The 22,958-nt window shown below is 41.1% G+C and overlaps 1 protein-coding gene across 3 annotated transcripts in view; it reads left to right on the top strand.

Annotated features, from left to right (window-relative positions):
- The window catches only part of WDR73 (WD repeat domain 73), a 72,313-nt gene that overhangs the window by 42,325 nt on the left and 7,030 nt on the right, over positions 1 to 22,958 (top strand). For all 3 annotated transcript variants that reach the window (XM_089678022.1, XM_089678021.1, XM_089678023.1), the window contains 3 exons: positions 9,372 to 9,460; positions 18,263 to 18,330; positions 20,586 to 20,756. In XM_089678022.1, the coding sequence (XP_089534148.1) occupies positions 9,372 to 9,460; positions 18,263 to 18,330; positions 20,586 to 20,756 (328 nt within the window). The remainder of the gene's footprint in view (positions 1 to 9,371; positions 9,461 to 18,262; positions 18,331 to 20,585; positions 20,757 to 22,958) is intronic.

The raw sequence follows: 22,958 nt of genomic DNA on the forward strand, positions 1-22,958 counted from the left end.
CTTTTTGCAGAGTAGACAGTCCAACGTACTTCATAACAGGCATGGCAAGTTTTTTGAAGTTGTATTTTATTTGTCATAATTTTTCGGAAAATGAAAAAATAAAAAAAATTATTTTCACAATTTTTTTTTTTTTTTTTTTTTTTTTTTTTACATACTGTCACCAGTGCAGTACAGTGTCATCATATAACCGGCATGGCGGTGAACAGGGACACAGACTGGTGACAGTGTGGAAAAAAAAATATTAATTGTTTATTTTAAATTTTTTATTACATTTTTTTTTCTTAAGATTTTTTTTTCATATTTCACTATGTCCAAAGTAGTACAGTGTTACCATGCGCGAACTGCGCATGTGCGGGAGTACGCCAAATGGCGGCCTCCCAGAAAGCTAGTGCATTTTTCCGGCCGCCATTTGGCTATTGGCTGGGCGTCAAATGGTTAATGAAATGAAAACGAGAAGCGCACCAACCTTGCGCATTACCTCAGTAACCAAAATTTATAAAAGAGAAGGGCGCAGCGCTAAAACACAATATGATTAAACCATATACATATAAAATGGTGACAAAGTGCAAAAAACTGTGCATAAGAATGGTGATAGTCCTTTAAACATCATAAATGGTGACTGGCAAAGCGAGTGTCTTCCGGTGATCAGAATGACTGAATCATGCACTCACCAGATGCATAATTCAAATATGCATATAGATGGTATCCCGATATCCATACGCAGTTGTCTCATAAACGGATTTGGTCATCATCTAAGCGCAGCAGTCCATCCAAAGGATCCTCTTATAAATCGTGTGTTGCCACACTAGGACACCCCTCAGCTGTCCCCTAAGAGACTCTGCAAGTTTTTGGACTCAGCAGGGTCCCAAGAAAAAAGCCAGGATGGTGTGATACCGTTTTAAAAAAGATTTATTGATCCAAAAGATAGACAAGAACTGCATAAATAGACTGACCATAAATTTGCATTAATTAGCATAAAAATCACCACCGCTCCATACGGTGGTAAATGTCTGGGATATGCTGCTCTTACCCTGACGCGTTTCGTGCCATGTGCACATATTCATAGGGAGTGTGTCAGCTAACCAGACATCTACTCCAAACCCTGTATTTATAGTATCTGGCAATCGTATAAGCGCGTCCGCCATTTTGCCGGCGTCCCCGCGCATGCGCGAAGCAGACATCGCTATGATGTCCGCAACTTAGTCCAGCGCCATTTTGTTGTGGTCTGCATTACCATCAACTACGATGCCAGAGACAAACACAGCTGTGCAGTGAATATATTATCGGCAATGAGCGGCTGTTTGTCAATATATACAGGGCTGGAAACAACACACAAAGAAATATACAATGAGAACACCTAACTGAATGTTATAAACACATGTATATAGATGCACATCCACATACCATAGTTCATTAAAACATTAAGTTAATAAATTAATATGTCTCCAGTATAAATATACAATAAATGCAATTACACCAATTACAGAAATAATACAAATAAAAACAAGATTAAAAATACATAAAAATAAATGGTATCCATATAAGCATGATTAGGCATATATCCGCAATGACCAAGAACCACAACATGATATACACGTAATGTATAATTAGACAATATATATGATTTATAAATGTTATTAAAAATATGTTATTGAAAAATCAAAGCAGACACAAGATTGCATTGTATCTGCAGATTAACCATAAATGAAAAAATACTTAATAAAAATGTAGAGGTAATAAGCGTAATTATGTGCAATCACACAAATAACAGTATAAAATAACAAGCCCACCAAATAGTAATGTAAAAAGATGTGTAAAAAACTGTCAATTAATAGCACATACAAATAATCAACCAAAGTCAGCTGTTATCGATAAAACTGTTGATATCAAACTCAACATTATGTCCTTTGGGATAAAAAGTGTCCAATTCATAAATCCACTTTGATTCTTTTTGTGAGACTGTTCTCTTTCTATTAGTTCCCCTCCAATGAGTTGTAACAATATCTATACCAGCAAAAGTCAATAAAGTGGGGTCATTATTGTGGAATAAACGAAAATGTTTAGATAAGGAATGTTCCTTATTCCCCCTCTTAACATTGCTGACATGCTCTCTCAAACGATCCTTTAATTTCCTCGTAGTTCTCCCGATATATTGTTTATTACACGGGCACTGTAATAAGTAGACCACAAATCTACTATTGCATGTGATGAAACCATCAATATTATAATGTCTTCCTGTAACTGCTGAATTAAAATTAATATCTGGTATAGATATTGTTACAACTCATTGGAGGGGAACTAATAGAAAGAGAACAGTCTCACAAAAAGAATCAAAGTGGATTTATGAATTGGACACTTTTTATCCCAAAGGACATAATGTTGAGTTTGATATCAACAGTTTTATCGATAACAGCTGACTTTGGTTGATTATTTGTATGTGCTATTAATTGACAGTTTTTTACACATCTTTTTACATTACTATTTGGTGGGCTTGTTATTTTATACTGTTATTTGTGTGATTGCACATAATTACGCTTATTACCTCTACATTTTTATTAAGTATTTTTTCATTTATGGTTAATCTGCAGATACAATGCAATCTTGTGTCTGCTTTGATTTTTCAATAACATATTTTTAATAACATTTATAAATCATATATATTGTCTAATTATACATTACGTGTATATCATGTTGTGGTTCTTGGTCATTGCGGATATATGCCTAATCATGCTTATATGGATACCATTTATTTTTATGTATTTTTAATCTTGTTTTTATTTGTATTATTTCTGTAATTGGTGTAATTGCATTTATTGTATATTTATACTGGAGACATATTAATTTATTAACTTAATGTTTTAATGAACTATGGTATGTGGATGTGCATCTATATTCATGTGTTTATAACATTCAGTTAGGTGTTCTCATTGTATATTTCTTTGTGTGTTGTTTCCAGCCCTGTATATATTGACAAACAGCCGCTCATTGCCGATAATATATTCACTGCACAGCTGTGTTTGTCTCTGGCATCGTAGTTGATGGTAATGCAGACCACAACAAAATGGCGCTGGACTAAGTTGCGGACATCATAGCGATGTCTGCTTCGCGCATGCGCGGGGACGCCGGCAAAATGGCGGACGCGCTTATACGATTGCCAGATACTATAAATACAGGGTTTGGAGTAGATGTCTGGTTAGCTGACACACTCCCTATGAATATGTGCACATGGCACGAAACGCGTCAGGGTAAGAGCAGCATATCCCAGACATTTACCACCGTATGGAGCGGTGGTGATTTTTATGCTAATTAATGCAAATTTATGGTCAGTCTATTTATGCAGTTCTTGTCTATCTTTTGGATCAATAAATCTTTTTTAAAACGGTATCACACCATCCTGGCTTTTTTCTTGGGACCCTGCTGAGTCCAAAAACTTGCAGAGTCTCTTAGGGGACAGCTGAGGGGTGTCCTAGTGTGGCAACACACGATTTATAAGAGGATCCTTTGGATGGACTGCTGCGCTTAGATGATGACCAAATCCGTTTATGAGACAACTGCGTATGGATATCGGGATACCATCTATATGCATATTTGAATTATGCATCTGGTGAGTGCATGATTCAGTCATTCTGATCACCGGAAGACACTCGCTTTGCCAGTCACCATTTATGATGTTTAAAGGACTATCACCATTCTTATGCACAGTTTTTTGCACTTTGTCACCATTTTATATGTATATGGTTTAATCATATTGTGTTTTAGCGCTGCGCCCTTCTCTTTTATATGTCTTTTTAAGTTTTTTGGTACTTATTGGCGCATAGCAGCTTTTCCATCTAGCGCTCACTTTATCTTTACTTTTTGAACCAAAATTTATTAATTGTAAAAAATATACTCACAAACAGCGAATAAAATCAGGCATGTAAGTCCTCACAGGGACTTGAAGCTAACATGAGTCCCATCAGGGGAGTAGGTGTTCAGTACAGCTGACGCGTTTCGAAGGGGGTCCCTTCTTCCTCAGAGCTAACTGAACTGTGAGTGCTCTCTCCTATATATACTCCTGGACTGAACCTAGGCCCTCCCCACTGGGTTGGGCAGTCTCAGGTTAGTAGGAGGGGCCAAGATATCGTCAACAGACAATCACTATTTGTAATGCCATCAGAGAGAAATGATATAGACAAACGTAAAATATAAGATATAAAATATATAAAACCACATTTTGCATACACCACTTAGTATGCTTGTAATATATCAACTTAGCGATGAACACCAATGGGAATGATGATAATAGATAATAAATGATGAAACATAATATATAGTAAATAGTTAGTCTTATTCCATGATTCATTAGTGAGCGATGTATCAAATGGACAATTCATCCAGAGGGCTTGTCATGATGCTGGATGAGTATATAGCAATTAATGTAAAAATAGACATAAATTGTTAGTCAATGGATGTCTTAATGGATAGGTGTCCATAGTGACACAAACACATGTGTATATATATGTAGACATATAAACCCACACACAAACCTTCAACCAGAAGCTGTGTGATGTGTGCTACCAGGCAGCTGCATGTGCTTCATGATCGGATGATGGAGAGGATTGGATCAGTAATCTTGGATCCGTAATAATGTATGGTCAGCAGCAGAGGGAGATCTTATGCTTCCCTCTATAGCTGCAGGTTTACCCTGTGTGTGGAACGCACGCTAATATGGCATGGTCATGACTGCGCATGCGTGGACCAACATGCGCATGAGCAGTGTGAGGAGGACAGGTCCGTCGGCGCGATCACGTGAGCGCGCTTCACGCGCATCTGACGGCCACTCTGTGCGCGTACACCAACACCGCTCTATTGGGCAAGATACCAGACATGCCACCCCGCCCCATCCTCTGACGAGGCTCTAGTTGGGGGGACTGTCTGGGGATTCCCCTCTGGCGAACTTGCTGTTGTGTGCACGTCATAGCCAATCAAATGGGGTGGTCAGACGGCCCTGGCTGCCGCACTCCAGAGGTGTATTGAAGTGAAAAGACATCAGCATGAACATATGTATACATGTGTATACACTACATACACATGCGTGTATCTCCTTAAGTGGATATGACAGTAGTGTTGCCGGTGGGTATAAAATATGAGACATATAGGCATATGTTCACATGAACGCCATCTATGCATCATGTATAGAACATATGTAATATATGATGATAAATACAATAAGATAAAATAATAATATAATATAAGATATAATACATATAATACAACTAAGACTCTATACACATAATTGCACATTAGATATTGAGGTAAAAACCACGATGTAGGCGCTTATGCACCCTAGTACTGATAAAAGACATTAAAATGATCCAATGATAATACTACTGATAGTGAGAGAGTCTAATATTAGGATACTATGATCCAGCATACAAGGCCATCACTTGCACCTCAAACCTAAAGCAATCTATTATTTTGGTTTTTGGTTTTGCTTCTTAGTAGGGTGAATGGTAATAGCAGCATATGTAACGAGACCCTGTATGGAAGATGTATATATTAGGTGTAACCATATAGAATAATATACATGCAAAAAAATATATAAAGATATGATAGACTTCATATCTATACATTTAAAAGATCGATGAACCGTGGGCTTGCAGTATGTTAACAGTCTTAGGGAGTCACTAGTTAGCACCAAACTACTGAAGGGACCATATGTGTACTTGTAGTATGGTATAGTAGGATGAAAGATCATTATTGTCAGGGCTAGCAATAGGTGACCACATTCCTTACACTCAACACATTCCTGATGGCAGCAGTATATGTATTAGTAGATATGATTGATATAATAAATCGCAGAATGAAAATATGTGGAAAAAAGTAGAGATAAACTAATTGTATTTGCACTACCTAGTGGCTAGATGAGAGTATGAATCTCAAGGTCATCGTTTAAACCTCTAGGAGACAAGGTACCCAATGTAAAGATCCAAAAACTTTCTCTTCTGCAGAGCTCTTGGTATCTCCTCCCACTATCTAAGTCCTTTGTAATTGCCTCAATTCCGAAGACTTTCAATCCATCGTAATTACTCTGATGTTTTTCTTTAAAATGGCGGGGGACTGAGTATTTATCTTTTACCAATTTTATGTTGCTTTTATGCTTGCTGATGCGTGTCCTTAGGCACCGCGAGGTCCGGCCTACATATAGTAGGCCACAAGGGCAGATTAGGCCATAGATGACAAAAGACGTCCCACAGTTTATAAACTGTTTGATGGGATATCTTTTGCCGTCTGTGCTCAGGAAATCTCTTTTTCGATGCCATATGACTCCACACGTACCACAGTTGGGAACACTGCATCTGTAGCTACCCTTTTGGTCAAATAACACTGACCACGGACTCGGGTTAGATGTCGGCTGGTAATTACTTTTGCGTACTCTACTTGGCGCTATTATGCTCCTGAGGTCTCTAGGTTTCCTGAAGATTAGTGTAGGTTTATCTGGGAGTGCGTTTCCTAGAGTTGGATCGTTTTTTAAAATGTTCCAATTTTTGGACAGAATGTGTTTGATGTCCCAGGCTTTGTTGCTAAATCTAGTACAAAAACGTACTTCGTTATTCTTGTAAGTGCCAGTGGTGGTCTTAGAGTTAGGGCCAGTTTCCGTGTCAATAGAGTCTGTGGGATTGCTATCATAAAGGGCTAGATATTTATTAAAAGCTGTATCAATAAGCTGTACATCATACCCTTTCTCCTCAAATTTCTTTTTAAGGATCAGACTTTGTTCTATGTAGTCTTTTTCCATAGTACATGTACGTTGTAACCTACAAAACTGTCCAAAGGGAACATTACGGATCCATTGGGGATGGTGGTTGCTCTTGGCGTGTAAGTATGAGTTACCCGCTGTAGGTTTGAAATGTATTTTTGAGCATATCTGGCCATTGATATCATGTCTTAGTTCTAGGTCTAAAAACACTAGATTATCATCATCAATCACATGAGTGAATGAGATATCATACGGATTGTTTCCACAGTGTTTAAGGAACCCATCCAGCTGGGAATCTGTACCATTCCAGATGATGATAATATCATCAATATACCTTCCATATAGGATAAGGTTTGCACTGTAGGGATTATTCGTCCAGATATAGTTGTTTTCCCAGTATCCCATAAAGATATTTGCATAGCTAGGAGCAAATCTTGCGCCCATAGCGGTGCCCTGAATCTGGCGATAGTGTTTGTCCAGAAAGGAAAAATGATTGTGCTCTAGGGCAAACTCAATGCAGTTGTATAGAAATTGGATTTGTGTGTGATGGAGTGGTGAATTTTTGGCTAGAAAATACTGAATGGCTCGGAGACCATGATCATGTTTATTGGACGTGTATAATGATACCACATCCAAGGACAGCCATCTGTACCCCTCTTCCCACTTATAACCTGCCAGTATATCCAGTATGTGACTGGAGTCTTTGACATAGGATGAAAGATTTGACACTATATCTTTAAGGAAGTGATCGATATAGCTGCCTAGATTGCTTGTCAGGCTACCTATGCCAGAGACAATGGGTCTACCAGGGGGATTGTCTTTGTTCTTATGTATTTTGGGAATGTGATAAAAGAATGGGGTGGTAGGATGTTTAACAAATAGAAAGAGAAATTCTTCTTTGGTTAGTATTTCTTCTGTTAGTGCTGTTTCTAAAAGTGATTTGTATTTAGATTGATATTGAACTGTGGGGTCATTGGATAGGATTTCATAGGTTTGACGGTCATTAAGGAGTCTCAGGGCTTCGGTAATGTAAGTATCCCGGTCTTGAATGACCAGACCTCCTCCTTTATCAGCTTGCCTAATTACTACATCCTTGTTCTCTTTGAGGATCTTAAGTGAGGTCTTTAATGGGTCCTGTTGTAAGTAATGTCTCCGTGTGAATGCGTTCGTGTTACAGATTTTCTTAAAATCCGTTAGTACTGTCTCATAGAAGGTAGGTACAAAATGACCTTTAACCCAATGCGGATAGAACGTGGATTTGGGTTTAAACCCCGTATGTATGATTTCTCCCTGGGAGGCAGTCGCCATCTCTGTGAGGGTGAGATATTCTAAATCACTATCCGTAGATATACCTTCCGTATAAAGGTCTTCTAGGATGTTTAAAATAGGCTTTTCGAGTGAAACGTCTAAAACGGGAGAATTAGGTGGAAGGTGTACACTGTTGGCACTATCCGTGGTAATGTCATTTTTGAGGAGAAAAAATCTCTTAACTGTCAGATTCCGAATGAACTTGTTTAAGTCCACAAACAGTTCAAACAAGTTAGGTGGGTTGGGAGGTGCAAAATTGAGACCCTTTTTCAGGAGTTCAAGTTCTGAGTCAGAAAAGATTGATTTTGATAGGTTGTAGATTTTAATAGTAGAGAGGGGAACTTTACTATTAATCAAATGGTTAAACATGTCCAGTAAAAAAAAAAAAATTTAAAAAATCAAATTTCGTCATAAATTTACGCCAAATGTATTCTGCTACATGTCTTTTGCTAAAAAAAAAATCCCAGTACATGTAAATTAGTCTGTTTACGTGAAAGTTCTAGCGTTTACAAATGGCGGTATAGATACTGGGATTTTTTAAATTTATACTAGTAATGAGGGTGGCAATCAGCGACTTATAGCGGGACTGAGGTGGACATTCTGACACGGGGGAGGGGGGGGGGGGGACTGACCTGGTGTCACTGACATCCTCAGTGACACCAATACAGTGATCAGTGCTAAATAAAAAGGCACAGACACTGTACTAATGGCAGTTGGCAGGAAGGGGTTAACAAGGGGCAATCAAAGGGTTAACTGTGTGCTGGGAGTGTTTTTGCTAGGGGGAGGGATGTGTGTGATTCACTGTAATCGCACTGCTGTGCACAGCCATCCACCGCAGTGTGCCTGAGCTGATAGGGAGAATAGTTTGTAAACAAAACAGTCGTCCTCTCCATCGGTGATCGTTGAAAATCACCGGGCGCTGGCGAGCAACTACCGGCCGGGACCCGGTGACTGACAACTGCAGCCACGAAATGCAAATGGAAATTTGTGATTTTTCGCACCTGTGTCGCCTTGTAGCAGTATTTCTGCTATAGGGCGGACGGAAAGCAGTTAAATAACTCGGGATATTATTTCCTGTTCATTCCAGAGTACACTTGAACCCACTTAGTCATCCTTGTGTGAATGATGGAGCACATGTGGGACACAAACCGTATTCGTTTGTTTATATCGCTGTCATTTCAGGTCTGTCCTGCTCACCATGTGACCTTCCTGTCTGCTATTGTTCTCTCCTGCTCACTGGCTAAATTCCAGCCTGTTAATTTCCATGTAGACACCATCCAGGAACTCACTTTCACTCTTTGTTCCCCCTCCTTCTGCTTTCCAGGGTTTGTGTCCAGAGCGAGATCTGAAGGTGGAACATGGCGGGTTCTCACAGTATCCTGTATACAGCTTGAAACATGTCCCTGAGCACAGGTATTATTATTTAACCTCTTCATAGCCAGAGGACATTGACACATCGAGGTCCACAACGAATTTATCGGCATCAGTTAGCTTGACCATAACACTGACAATCTAATCTGTGTACTAAATCTGTGTGTTAAAAAAAAAAAAAAGTAACAGACATCTGTGGCTTTATTTGGTACAACATGTGTAAAATATATGTTAATATGGCTTTAATAATCTTTTTTTTTTTTTAAAACTTTGATATTTATTTGTACACACTGTAATGCACAATGATAGCTGCAGCCAGCCGGTTTGTTTATAAACAAATCTCATGTGATCACAGGGATTGGCTGTCATTCTGCCAATAAGCTGGTGCTGGGAGTTATCTGCAGAACACCTGTCTCCCAGCTACATACTGAGCCAACTGTTAACCACTTCCAGTCCGGACACTTTCACCCCCTTCCTGTCCAGGCCAATTTTCAGCTTTCAGTGATATCACACTTTGACAATTGCGCGGTCATGCAATACTGTACCCATATGAATTTTTTAGCATTTTTTTGAGACGGATAAAACTTTATTTTGGTGGTATTTGTTCACCACTGGGATTTTTATTTTTGCTATATAAATGAAAAAGTCCAAAAATTTTGAACAAAAGTGTTTTTCTTATAAAATGTTGCAAATACCGTATTTTCCGGCGTATAAGACGACTGGGCGTATAAGACGACCCCCTACTTTTCCTGTTAAAATATAGGGTTTGAGCTATACTCGCCGTATAAGACTACCCCTCTTCCAACGCACACCAAATAAAAATGAAAAAACATCAGATTTGATTTCAATATGGTATGCTATTTCAGTATGGTATTCCAATGATGGAGTGCTATTCCTCCCACTGACACCAATGATTGGGCATGATTCCTCCCACTGATACCAATGATGGGACACTATTCCTCCCACTGACACCAATGATGGTGCCCCATCATTAGTGTCAGTGTGTGAGGAATAGTGCCCCATCATTAGTCAGTGGGAGGAATAGTGCTCCATCATTAGTCAGTGGGAGGAATAGTGCCCCATCATTGGTGTCAGTGGGAGGAATAGTGCCCCATCATTGGTGTCAGTGGGAGGAATAGTGTCCCATCATTGGTGTCAGTGGGAGGAATAGTGCTCCATCATTGGTGTCAGTGGGAGGAATAGCGGCCCATCATTGGTATCAGTGGGAGGAATAGCACCCCATCATTGGTGTCAGTGGGAGTAATAGCGCCCCATCATTGGTATCAGTGGCAGGAATTGCGCCCCATCATTGGTGTCAGTGGGAGGAATTGCGCCCCATCATTGGTGTCAGTGGGAGGAATAGTGCCCCATCATTGGTATCAGTGGGGAAAATAGTGCCCCATCATTGGTATCAGTGGGAGGAATAGTGCCCCATCATTGGTGTTAGTGGGGGAGGAATAGTGCCTCATCGTTGGTGTCAGTGGGGGAGGAACAGTGCCTCATCGTTGGTGTCAGTGGGGGAGGAACAGTGCCTCATCGTTGGTGTCAGTGGGGGAGGAACAGTGCCTCATCGTTGGTGTCAGTGGGGGAGGAACAGTGCCTCATCGTTGGTGTCAGTGGGGGAGAGGAGCGGCTGCTCCTTCCAGTTCGGCTGCTTGATTTTCGCGGGGCCGCTCTGCTCCGCCTCCTCGCCGGTGATTGGTTGCCTGTGTGCCTTTCCAGTGCTGGCGCCCAATCACCGGTGAGGAGGCGGAGCCGAGCGGCCGCGTGACCATCGAGCGGCCGAACTGAAAGAAGGAGCAGCCGCGCTTCCTGGACCGGATCATCGTGGGACCGGAGCCAGGTAAGGTACAGCAGCCCCTCTGCCCACCCCTGTACTTAGTGTCCGTTGGAGGAGGAGGGGGGGCGGCGCCGCCCCTCAAAAAAGTGCCGCCCTGACACCGGCTCGCACCGGCGTATAAGACGACCCCCGACTTTTCAGAAGATTTTCAGGGGTTGAAAAGTCGTCTTATACGCCGGAAAATACGGTAAATAATCTTTCTTCATACATCTTGGCCAAAATGTATTCAGCTATCTTTGTAGTAATAAAAAATAACCCAAATTAGTTTATAACCATAAATTATAATTTAATTTTTTTTAATTATGTTTTTTAAATACTGTCACCCTAGCAGTACAGTGTCACCATAGTGACACTACTACTTGTGGGGGTGATTTTTTTTTTTTTTTGTTTTACACTGATCGCTTTTACGCCCATAAAGGCTGTAAAAGCAATCATTTTTTGCAGCCATTGAGAAATACTGTGTGAGCTGTGATTGGTCACAGCTTGTCACATGGTACAAGGCTGTTCTGAATAGCCTTGTACCATGTGATCTCTGTGATCATTCACAGATTTCACACGTAGTAAGCAATGATGTCAATGACATCTTGCTTACACCTATTCATGTGATCATTGATCGGTCAGTCAGTGATCACATAATCTGGACCTCGCACAGAGGTCCCGTACAGTGTTCCACTGTGTCCGCTGGACACAGCGGGCACCGGATAGCAGTGCTGCATGCTCCCAGGGAGCACGCACAATCCACAAGCCGTTTATGAACAGCAACCCGTCCCTGCACTGCCACCGTCCAGCCATTTATATACAGCGGCCGGACGGGAAGTGGTTAAAGGAGAATAATGGCCAAAACTTTTTTGCTTTGAATCGCAGGAGTGCAGTCCGTTCTGCACTCCTGTGACTCTTTTTTGGCCAATGGCAGACTGTCAGCTAACGTCATTTAGCCGGTCCAGGCTGGGGAAAGATCCCGACTTTACAGTCAGGATCCATCCAGATGCCTGGAGCGGCAGCTAACTCATCCTCTCTGCTGCGCCTCTGGGAGACTGAGCGAGCTGCTCCCTTCCCTCCCCAGTCCAGTGCTCCAGTGAACTCTGTGATGACCTCAGGGGGAATAGCTCTACACCGAGGACAAGGGGGCACTCTTTACATCTGGAGGAAAAGAAATGTTATCTCCAAACACAGAAAGGTTTCTTCACAGTGAGAGCTGTGAAAATGTGGAATAGACTCCCTCAAGAGTTGGTTCTGGCCAGCTCAGTGGATTGCTTTAAACAAGTCCTGGATTCTTTCTTGGGTACACAGAATATAACTGGATATAACATTTATAGGTAAAGTTGATCCAGGGAATATCTGATTGCCTCTCGGGGATCAGGAAGGATTTCTTTTCCCTGCAGGAGCAAATTGGATCATACTTTGCTGGGGTTTTTTTTGCCTTCCTCTGGATCAACTGTGGGTGTAGGACTATAACTTTTTTTTTTCCTATGGTTGAACTAGATGGACTTTTATCTTTTTTCAGCCAGACTAACTATGTAATACAATTAAACGGGGAGCAGAGGTTTTGTGTATAATGAGAACTAAGGGCTTGTTCACACTTGGCTGTTTTACCAACGCTTGCCAAACGCCCCTATAGCATTTGGCAAGCGTTGGTCCGGCGTTTGCAGAGCGTTTTTTAACGCTCGGCAAATGCCGCATGCGCGGTTGCTAGGCATTTGCCGAGCATTAATAACGCCCCACAAACTCCTATAATGCAGTTTGAGTGGTGTTTCCGCTCCGCAAACGCCCCGCAACCACGTCGCAAAAACCGGCCGGGCGTTTGCGGAGCGGCACCATAGACGAGAATAGGAGGCTTCAACGCCTCCTGACTCAACCAGAGGCGTCCGTTTTGCCGTGACGCAAACGCTCCCGTTAGAACAGCTTCATATGCTGTAATGTGCAGAATTGGCAGAGGCATTTGGGAAGCGGTAAAAACGCTTCCCAAACGCCTCTCTGCCTCCTGCACACAACGCTAGTGTGAACTTAGCCTAACAGTTAATTTTATAGGGCAAGCTTTCCAGGTCTACCCCTTTTTTCTTGGTCCAAGGAGTACTGATACAGAGGTTTAGCAAAAGGTTAAAGCTTAACATATAAGTAAAGTCCGCTTTATAACTTGTACCTACTGGATAAGGCTTGCCCTTAGATACAGTGAATATCTCCTCAACTTGCACTGTTTAGGAGACATTCACACGGGATGCAGCCAGAAGCGCAATGCGCGGGAGTGATGTCATAGCGGTCCTGGCCATTTATACAGCCTGAGCACGCATACCCAGAAGGAAGCCCCCGGGAGCCGTGACAGTGCTACGCTGAGTAGAAGTCTGTCATTATGTACTACTATTCAGTGCATAGTAGTACATTATGACTTAGGCTACTTTCACACTGAGGAGTTTTTGAAGTGTTTTTGCGTTTAAAAAAAAAAAAGCCTGAAAGGCTCAAGAAAAATGCTTTATGTGTGGGACTGTATATCTATGTATGTTTTCACACTGAGGCATTGCGCTTGCGGTGTAAAAACTCTTTGGAGCATGTTTGGTGAGTTTAAAAAAAAAAACGCCCCAAAAACAGACTGGTTTGAGATGATAGAAAGGCAACAACAATTAAAGCAGTTCTTAAGACAAAAGGGAGTCCAACCCTGTACTAGCTAGGTGGACCTAATAAAGTGGTCGGTGAGTATCCACAAGTATAAATGGGGCCTTACACCTCTGGGAGCACCGGATGCCTTTGTCTCCAGCTGTATGCTGTGGTTCCAAAGGCTCAAGAAAAATGCTTTGTGTGGGACTGTATATCTATGTATGTTTTCACACTGAGGCATTGTGCTTGCGGTGTAAAAACTCTTTGGAGCATGTTTGGTGAGTTTAAAAAAAAAAACGCCCCAAAAATGCCTCTTCCCAATGAAATCAATGAAAAGCTCCTCAAAAACGCCTTTGGGAAATGTTTCTGGTGCAGTTTAAGTCACGTGTCCTTTAAAAACGCTCTGAAAGCATGGCAAAAATGCCTATGCGTTATTGCTGTATTTTTGTGGTGGATCAGTGTAAAAGTAGCCTTAAACTGGCAGGGGGCCCTATTTTTATTTATTTTTTTATTTTAATTTTATTTTTGTGGAGGTTTACTACCTCTTTAACCCTGGCCTTGCGTTCAGTCTACAGGCTCCTCTACTGTACTGTAAATGCTTACTCTGATTTCACTGCACACTGTGCGCTTCTCAAAATGTGCGGGAGAAGCTTCAGCAATCAGATAAAGCCTCTAACTCCTTCCTCCACAACTACACCATCCCTGGCCTGCCCCTTTTTTTATTCTTTGTAATTTCAGTTCTTTCAGTCATGGAGGCTCAGCATCACATGTGGGTGTAACTTAGGATGGCCTGCTTGCAAATACAACCTGCCTAGGAACTTTCACTTTTACAGACTGATATCCACCCATTAAGGATTTTTGATATTTGTGTGACTCCTCCCAAGTGCCGCCCACTGCATGCATCAGGGCTGAGGGCTCTTGAGAAAAGTACTGAGGCTGGGCGTTGATATTTTTTAGGAAGCTGCTGTATGTACAGCTCCTGCCAGCCTCTTCCAGCCATGATCTTCTTGCTTCGCATAGCTAGGCACTGATGCCCAGTGATGACTTCACTGGGTTTAACCACATGCCCTCCAGAGGGTTTTCCTGAGCAGGCCATTTTTTGCGATACAGACACAGTGGAACACCGATCGTCGTACGAGACCTCTGTGTGAGGTCCTGATCATGTGATCACTGATTGGCCGATCAGTGATCACATGCAGAGTAGTAAGCAAGATGTCACTTCTGACATCATTGCTTACTACGTGTGAAATCTGTCAATGATCACAGAGATCACATGGTACAAGGCTGTTCACAACAGCCTTGTACCATGTGATAAGCTGTGACCAATCACAGCTCACACAGTAGTTCTCAATGGCTGCAAGAATGCAGCCAGAGAGGAGGAGAAATTATTGCTTTTACAAAGCAATCCGTGTGAAAAAAAAAAAAAATCTTCACCCCCCACAAGTAGTACAGTGTCACCATGGTGACACTGTACTGCTCGGCTGACTGTATATAAAAAAAAAAAATAATAATATACAAATGTAAAAAAAAGTTTAAAAATTATAATTTTTGGTTATAAACTAATTTTGGGTTATTTTTTTTTTTTTTACTAAAAAGATAGCAGAATAAATTTTGGATGTATGATGAAATATTATTTATTTGCTAAATTTTATAGGAGAAAAACACTTTTTCAAAATTTTTGGACTTTTTCATTTACATAGCAAAAAAAAAAAACAACAATCCCAGTGGTGAATAAATACCACCAAAATAAAGCTTTATCTGTCTCAAAAAATGCTAAAAAATTCATATGGGTACAGTGTTGCATGACCGCGCAATTGTCATTCAAAGTGTGATAGCGCTGAAAGCTGAAAATTGGCCTGGGTAGGAAGGGGGTGAAAGTGTCTGGACTGGAAGTGGTTAATAAATGAAAGTGTATGCTGTGACCATAGATCTTCAGAATATTTAAAACCTTTTTTTAACAAAGTGGGCAAATACTGTATATCCATAAAATGAATTATTCCTCCTGTCTTATAAAATCACATAAACCTAAAACATTTTATCTTGATGGCTGTACAGGATTGTTTGTTCAGGAATGTGGAATAGTTCCTGATCTCAGCCCTTCCTGTCATTAAGCTCCATTTCCCTTCTCTTTGTATTTTCACATTCAGGGGTAGTCCGTCACAGACCTGGTTTTCTACCACTGCACGTGCATTGGAGGGAACAGTCAGCCCAAGTAGATGCCTTAGCCTTTTGTGGGGCCATTCCAAATACGCAGAGTTTGAAATAAATATGTTAACAGCTTCCCGACCACCCTATAGCAGATATACTGCTACAGGGCGGCACGGGTGCGCAAAAGCATGTATGTATATGTGTGGGTATGTATGTATATGTGTGTGTGATTTTGCAATTCCGGGTAGGGGGTACGTGCCGCCATTCGCAGCCGCGGCTGCCAATCACCGGGTTCTGGCCAGTAACTACTCACCGGGTCACGGCCGGTGATTGACAAAGATCTCCGATGAGGAGGAGAACTTTATGTAAACAATACAGTTCTCCGTCAGCTTGTGCACACTGCTTTGGATGGCTGTGCACAACGCAGCCATCCAAAGCAGTGTGATTACAGTGAAGCACCAACACACAGAACATAGTAAAACAGCACACAGTTAACCCTCTGATCTCCCCTCATGTAAACCCCTTCCTGCCCAGTGCCATTAGTACAGTGTCAGTGCTTTTTATTAGCACTGATCACTGTATTTGTGTCTCTGGGGATGTCAGTGACACCAAGTCAGTTCCCCTCCAGTGTCAGAATGCCTGTCGCAGTCCCGCTATAAGTCGCTGATTGCCGCCATTACTAATAGAAATAAAAAATTTAAACATAAATGCCAGTATATATACTGCCATTTTTTTTTTATAGCACTGATCACTGTATTGGTATCACTGGGGATGTCAGTAACACCAAGTCAGTCCCCCCCGTGTCAGAATGCCTGTCGCAGTCCCGCTATAAGTCGTTGATCGCCACCATTAATAATAGAAATAAAAAATTAAAACATAAATTCCAATATATATACCGCCATTTGTAAACGGTATAACTTTCACATAAACCAATTAATTTACACGTATTGGGATTTTTTTTTTTTTTTGCGAAGACATGGAGCAGAATATATTTTGGTCTAAATTTATGATGAAATTTGATATTTATTTTTTTTTTTATTTTACTGGACATGTTTAATAACAAAGTCAAACATATAGTTTTTTTTCTCTCAAAATTTTGTTTTTGTTTTTTTATAGTGCAAAAAATAAAACCACACAGGTGATCAAATAGCATGGAAAGAAAGCTCAATTTGTGGGGAAAAAAAGGACATAAATGTAATTTTGGTGACCGCACAATTGTCAGTTAAAGTAACGCAGCGCCATAACAAAAAAATGGCCCTGTCAGGAAGGAGGGGGGGGGGGGGTAAATCCTCAGGAGAGCAAGTGGTTAAATCACCCTTTAAAATTCTGGACAGTCCCGAGGCACCCTTTAAAATTTCAGACAGTCTTAAGGCACCCCATTCTAAAATGTTAAAAACTATTCTAATAGTTTTATATAATGCAGCAGCATACACACATGTAGGACACTCAATATTAGATGTGATATATTCTTCCAAAGCAAATACACTTTTGCACACTGGTACTGACTAGTATTCCATTGTTTCTCTTCTCCCTCAGTTTTTCTCCATCACTGAGCTAAAGTGACCCCCGCGCTGATGGGAATGGGCAGGGGAGGGTCACACTAGGATGCTGTGCAGGCAGTGGACATCCTCTTTATCAACTGATGATGTCATTGGTTGTAAGGATACCTGCTGCTAGAAGGTCGTAATGGTGCACAATGATAACCTGTAGCTTTGTGTAACTAAAAGGGAGGCTTGTTCCACCCACTGGCTTGTATACCAGTTTTGGGCAATTTTTAGACATTTTGTAAAGGCACCCCTGAAGAAACCTTAAGGCACCCTGGTTTAGAAAGGCTGCTCTAGGGTTTGCAGAGAATGGTCAGGGAAAAAAAGAGAAAATATCGAATGAGTGGCAGTTGTGTGGACAAAAATACCTTGTTGATGTCAGAGGAAAATGGACAGACTGGTTTGAGATGATAGAAAGGCAACAACAATTAAAGCAGTTCTTAAGACAAAGGGGAGTCCAACCCTGTACTAACTAGGTGGACCTAATAAAGTGGTCGGTGAGTATCCACAAGTATAAATGGGGCCTTACACCTCTGGGAGCACCGGATGCCTTTGTCTCCAGCTGTATGCTGTGGTTCCAACCTTCCGTGGCCTTCAAATGCCAGACCTGTCTAGGACAATAAAATATGAATTGTGTAGTTGAATACTGGTTGGTGTATACAGTATCTCTTGTTCATTCCCATTGAGTGACTTGCCTTTTTTTTTTTTTTTGTTTTGTTTCAGTCTGCTTCTTACGACTGGCCCAGCTTCAGGACTGGTGCAGGTTTGGAAGATAGGGGCAGAGGACAAAGGTAATTAAACAATGGATGTAAACTGGATCCATATCACTGGTTTGACTTTCTGTGTTAAAAGGGACCTATAATAAAATGCACCATGAACTGATCAAAATTCGCTGGGTGTATGGTCGGCTTTGTTGTTGGCGCCAGGTGTGGGGAACTTGTTGACTTTCTTGGATTTCATATGCTACAGTCAATAGAGTTTTAAAAATGGTGTCAAAATTAAAAGAATCTACTTTATGGCCATTTTGTGGATTAAAAACAAAAACATGACCGGACTCACTGGGGAAGCACCACAGAAAGGGACCCAGAGAGGAGGAGGAGCTGAGAAAGGAAAAAGTACGTCTTTGGGGTCAAATACTGCTAAAACACTTTATAATAACTACGTTGTGCCAAATGGAAGGCATTTAATATTTCACTGGGGGCTTAATACTACTTTCAGCCAGCTGTAGCTTTTGCAGAGTGAAGATTAGAGAAATGGGTGGTGAGGCTTTGTTTTCCAGCTTACCGTTCCATCAAACTTTGCTCCATTTTTGTGAAATCTACTTCTGAATTCTTCTGCAGGAGTGCCCATCTCTTGGGTCACTTGTAACTCCTACTTGTTAACCCCACTACCTCCACTCATTACATGAGACAGTAGTAAAGTGAAGGTCAGCAGGAAGAACCAAAGCTGCAGGTGACCCAGGAGACTGAAGTGTTGGATTTCTAGTAGACTTTGGGTAGACCATCAGAGTAGAGTTTGGGTAGACCATCAGGGTACAGCATCAGAGTAGAGTTCAGCAATACAAGCAACTGGGTGTGTTTTACAGGTATATCTTTGTTGGGTATGCTTTGTATATAGACTGGATCTCTTTACCATTACACAATACTCTGCTTATACTTTGCATGATTTCCTGCATTGGGCCTCTGTACATGTTCCAAACACTCTTCTCATCACTTTGCAGAGCACTTAGGCCTTGAAGCTACAAGCTCTAATGTTCCGTCTGTTAGTGAATCTAGCCTGGGAATGGTATCTCAGCTTTGTGTTTCCTGAAGGAAAGCCTTCAGCATCTTTGATCATGAAAAGCAGAAAATTGCACACTGTAGCTTTACCTCCTCCCTTCAGGCACTGAGCTTCAAGGTCAGTCCAGAAGTGCTTTACACTCAGGAAAATTGTTCCTGAAGGAGACCTTTACAGAAAATATAAGAGACCTAAAACACCATATGTAGAAATATTAGTTCAAAGCAATCTGTTTATATGCATAAGAGAAGAGACTTCCTACTAAAACTGTCATTCTGACCATCTTGAATATTTGTAATCAACGACCTTGAAGTAAAAGTGGCTCTAAACCTTGATGGTACTCTCACATCTAAATGACAGGGCACACCACCAGCCATTAATTTATGTTGGAAATGCTTGAGGAGTAAAAGAACTACATACTTTTTTTTTTTTTTTTTTTTTTTTTAAGATTTGGGTCACGTGACTTTTCTTCTTTTTCTTTTTTACTGCATCATGTCCTGGCCTGGACTAGGCCAAAGTGGACCATAGTGACATAGTCAGATAGAGGATTGCCTCCACAGTAAGCTCGTATTTAGACAGGGCTTATTTACATAGGAGAAGGGGACCATGCATAGTGTGGTGGCAACAGTGCAGAGGGTCTGTGAGCCCGCAGAATATTGCTGCCACCTCCAACAAGGAGCTATTGCTGACTGCCAGGTTTGACAAATATATATTATTATTATTATTATTTATTTTTTTTAGGTAATTTTTATTAACCAGATTTTCAAGAACAAACATAAGTTACAAATAACTGTTGTTTTTTTTTTTTTTTTGCACAAATAAAATAGTAAATTTCACATACCTTACACACAAGTAGTTTATTTTAAAGATATTAGACTCCAGACTTTGCTCTGGAAAAAAAATGAAAAATCAACATCTACAAATACTGCAGACACTGAGTTTTATCAAACATACACTTGTCTGTCTAGGGATCCAATGTTGGGCTCACCTGGGATGGTCCTTCGCTGGTCTTCAGTTTCCTGGCCCTGCCATCTTGGATGTGGGAAGCTGACTGTGGCTTCACAGAGCTGTACATGCACGAGGTGCACTGCACTTTTGTGAATGAACCCCCGTAGTCTTTTGGGACTTGTGACGTGTTCCAGAATGTTGCAGACGGGGGAGTGATCTGAGTGGAAGTGGGATCGTACCCGCTCATCCCACTAACAATTAATGTAGGGTCCGTTTAGGAAAAACCTCTTTCAAATTAAGAAATGTATTTGTGTCATTGTAGATGTCATTAAACCGTCAAGTACCATTCAGTTGGATGCCAGTACCGATGCCAAGGATACATGGACAAAAATAGCCACAACAGCCGCGGCATCTCCTCGGGTTCTCCACGGAACTCACATCAACAACGTTCAAATCACAGAAATTGAGTCCAATAAGCAAGTCTACGCACTTAGTAGGTACCACCACAGGTTCAGACTTTTTCAGAAGGGTTAAGTCTATTGACCCATGGCGACCAATCAGCAGCCATCTTTCATTGATTTGATTGTATTGAAATCCTGTTGCTGTGGGTTTCTTTGCGCTTGCTTTCTGCTTCTTTATTGAGTTTGCAAGTTCATTGGGTGCCATAAATGGCATTGGTGGGTTTTCCGGCACAATTTTTTTTTTTTTTGTAGTTTTCAGTTGGAAAATAGCTGTATGTAAACACCAAATCCAGTTCTTAGTATGTTTGCATCATTTCTTACTGTATACAGTTTTCTTAATAGAGTAGCTTTTTTGGTATCAGATTCTTTATCCTGCCAGCAACAGTACTTCCTTTTGCATGATGACAACACTACCCACAATTACCAGTAGGGGTTGGTGCGCGGCACCTTTTTTTCGTCTTTTTGATAATTTTCCTATAAGCTTATGAGTGCATTTAACATATTTCTTTTGTGTTATTTACCTGTAAAAACCTCCCTTGTGTAGACATACAAAAGCCCTGTGACTGCTGCTAGGCAGCGCCATCTTGAATGTGATGTCAGCAGACTCGGAGCTGTCACTAAAGTGATACTTTGGGTAGGTTTATTAAAACTGGAGCTCTCAATCTGGTGCAGCTGGTGCATGGTCAGCTTCTGACTTCAGCTTGTTGAATTAAGTTTTGGCAATAGAACCTGGAAGCTGATTGGTTTCTATGCAGATTTGCACCAGATTTTGCACTCTTCAGTTTTAGTAAATGAACCCCTTTGTAGTGTTCCCCTGCACTCCTCGTCCTCCAGCAAATACATAAAAGATTTTGTAAGAAGGTGAAGGGGATCAGAGGCAGGTCCTCTTTGGAATACTTCACTCTTTGATATGAACTTGAGGAGGGGGGAGAGTGAGGCCTATATGTCCAATGGTCTCACCCCTTGTTGATGGATTTTACTGGTGCCACACCCCTTAACAAGACACTGGAAAACGCATGGACCCTAATTGAAAGAAGCTTATGGGGCTTTTAAAGGCACCAAACCAAAATTGAATCAATACTCAAAATTCATAGGATTAAAGCTTTATTGAACAATATTAAAACCACAGTTGTGGTAAAAAAAATTGAGCATTCACATAGTTCATATTAAGACATGTATAGCTGGTACATAGTAACAGGCGTATTACAGAACATTGCAGAAAATATCCCTAAATAACATAACTAGCATAGTTGACATAAATACTTAACCTCCCTGGCGGTATTCCCGAGTGTAGCTCGCGGTAAAGTTTTAGTACCACAAGCGGTAACCCCGAGCTACACTCGGGCTTACCATGCGGCGCTGCTCCGCGATCCCTCGATCTCTTATTTTGTCCTGCGCTCCTGCGATGTCCCTCCTGCAGTGTCCCCGGCAATGTAATCCGGCGGATGCCGGCATCTGTCATCTGGGTTCCGTCCTCTGCGAGCTTCGGGACGTACGGGGGACGGAGCGGCGGGAAATTTTGAATATGACAAAAAGGGACATTCACTAAAATCGCATAGTAAAACATTACTGTATCAAACCATTTCACATACATTTTGTCCCGAGTGCTTTGTCCTGTGTCCTGCCTGCATTTTTACTGTTCTTTCTGCCTGGAAACTGAGAAACGTCCATGGCGTCCAAAAAGCGTCCCTTTAGGTCAAAAGCAGTTTTAGACCGGCTAGAGAACAGCGATAGTAAATCAGAACCACTTGCAGAATTGAGTGATGATTCGTGGGGAAATTTGTCATCAGACTCTGAAACCGATTCTGCGACTTTGCTCAGTGATGTGCGAACTTGGAGCTTTTTTTCAAATGTTAGTGTTTTTGGTTTGATTATATTATTGAATTAAATTTATTATTATTATATTAATATTTTTTTATGATTATTTATTAAATTATAATTTAGGATTTCGTGTTTCAAGTTTTATCCTATTTGGGATGTTTACTAGACTCTTGTTTGGACAAATTTCAGTGAGTTATTCCTAAGAATTACAGGCCTACAATATAAAACGCCAAATTTCCATGCAAAATAATGGTACCGCTTTCAGCACCAAAAATTGTAAATAATTAAACCGCCAGGGAGGTTAAAGATCTTGCATCAATCTTTCTCCGGCGCGTTTTGCAGGACAATAGCCCGCTTCCTCAGGGTGATATAACATACAACTCTAAAATTATATAAACAAAGCCAGAACAAAC

This window comes from Staurois parvus, unplaced genomic scaffold (assembly GCF_062004578.1).
Source record: "Staurois parvus isolate SC_StPar_1 unplaced genomic scaffold, SC_StPar_1.0 ptg000196l, whole genome shotgun sequence".
NCBI lineage: Eukaryota > Metazoa > Chordata > Amphibia > Anura > Ranidae > Staurois > Staurois parvus.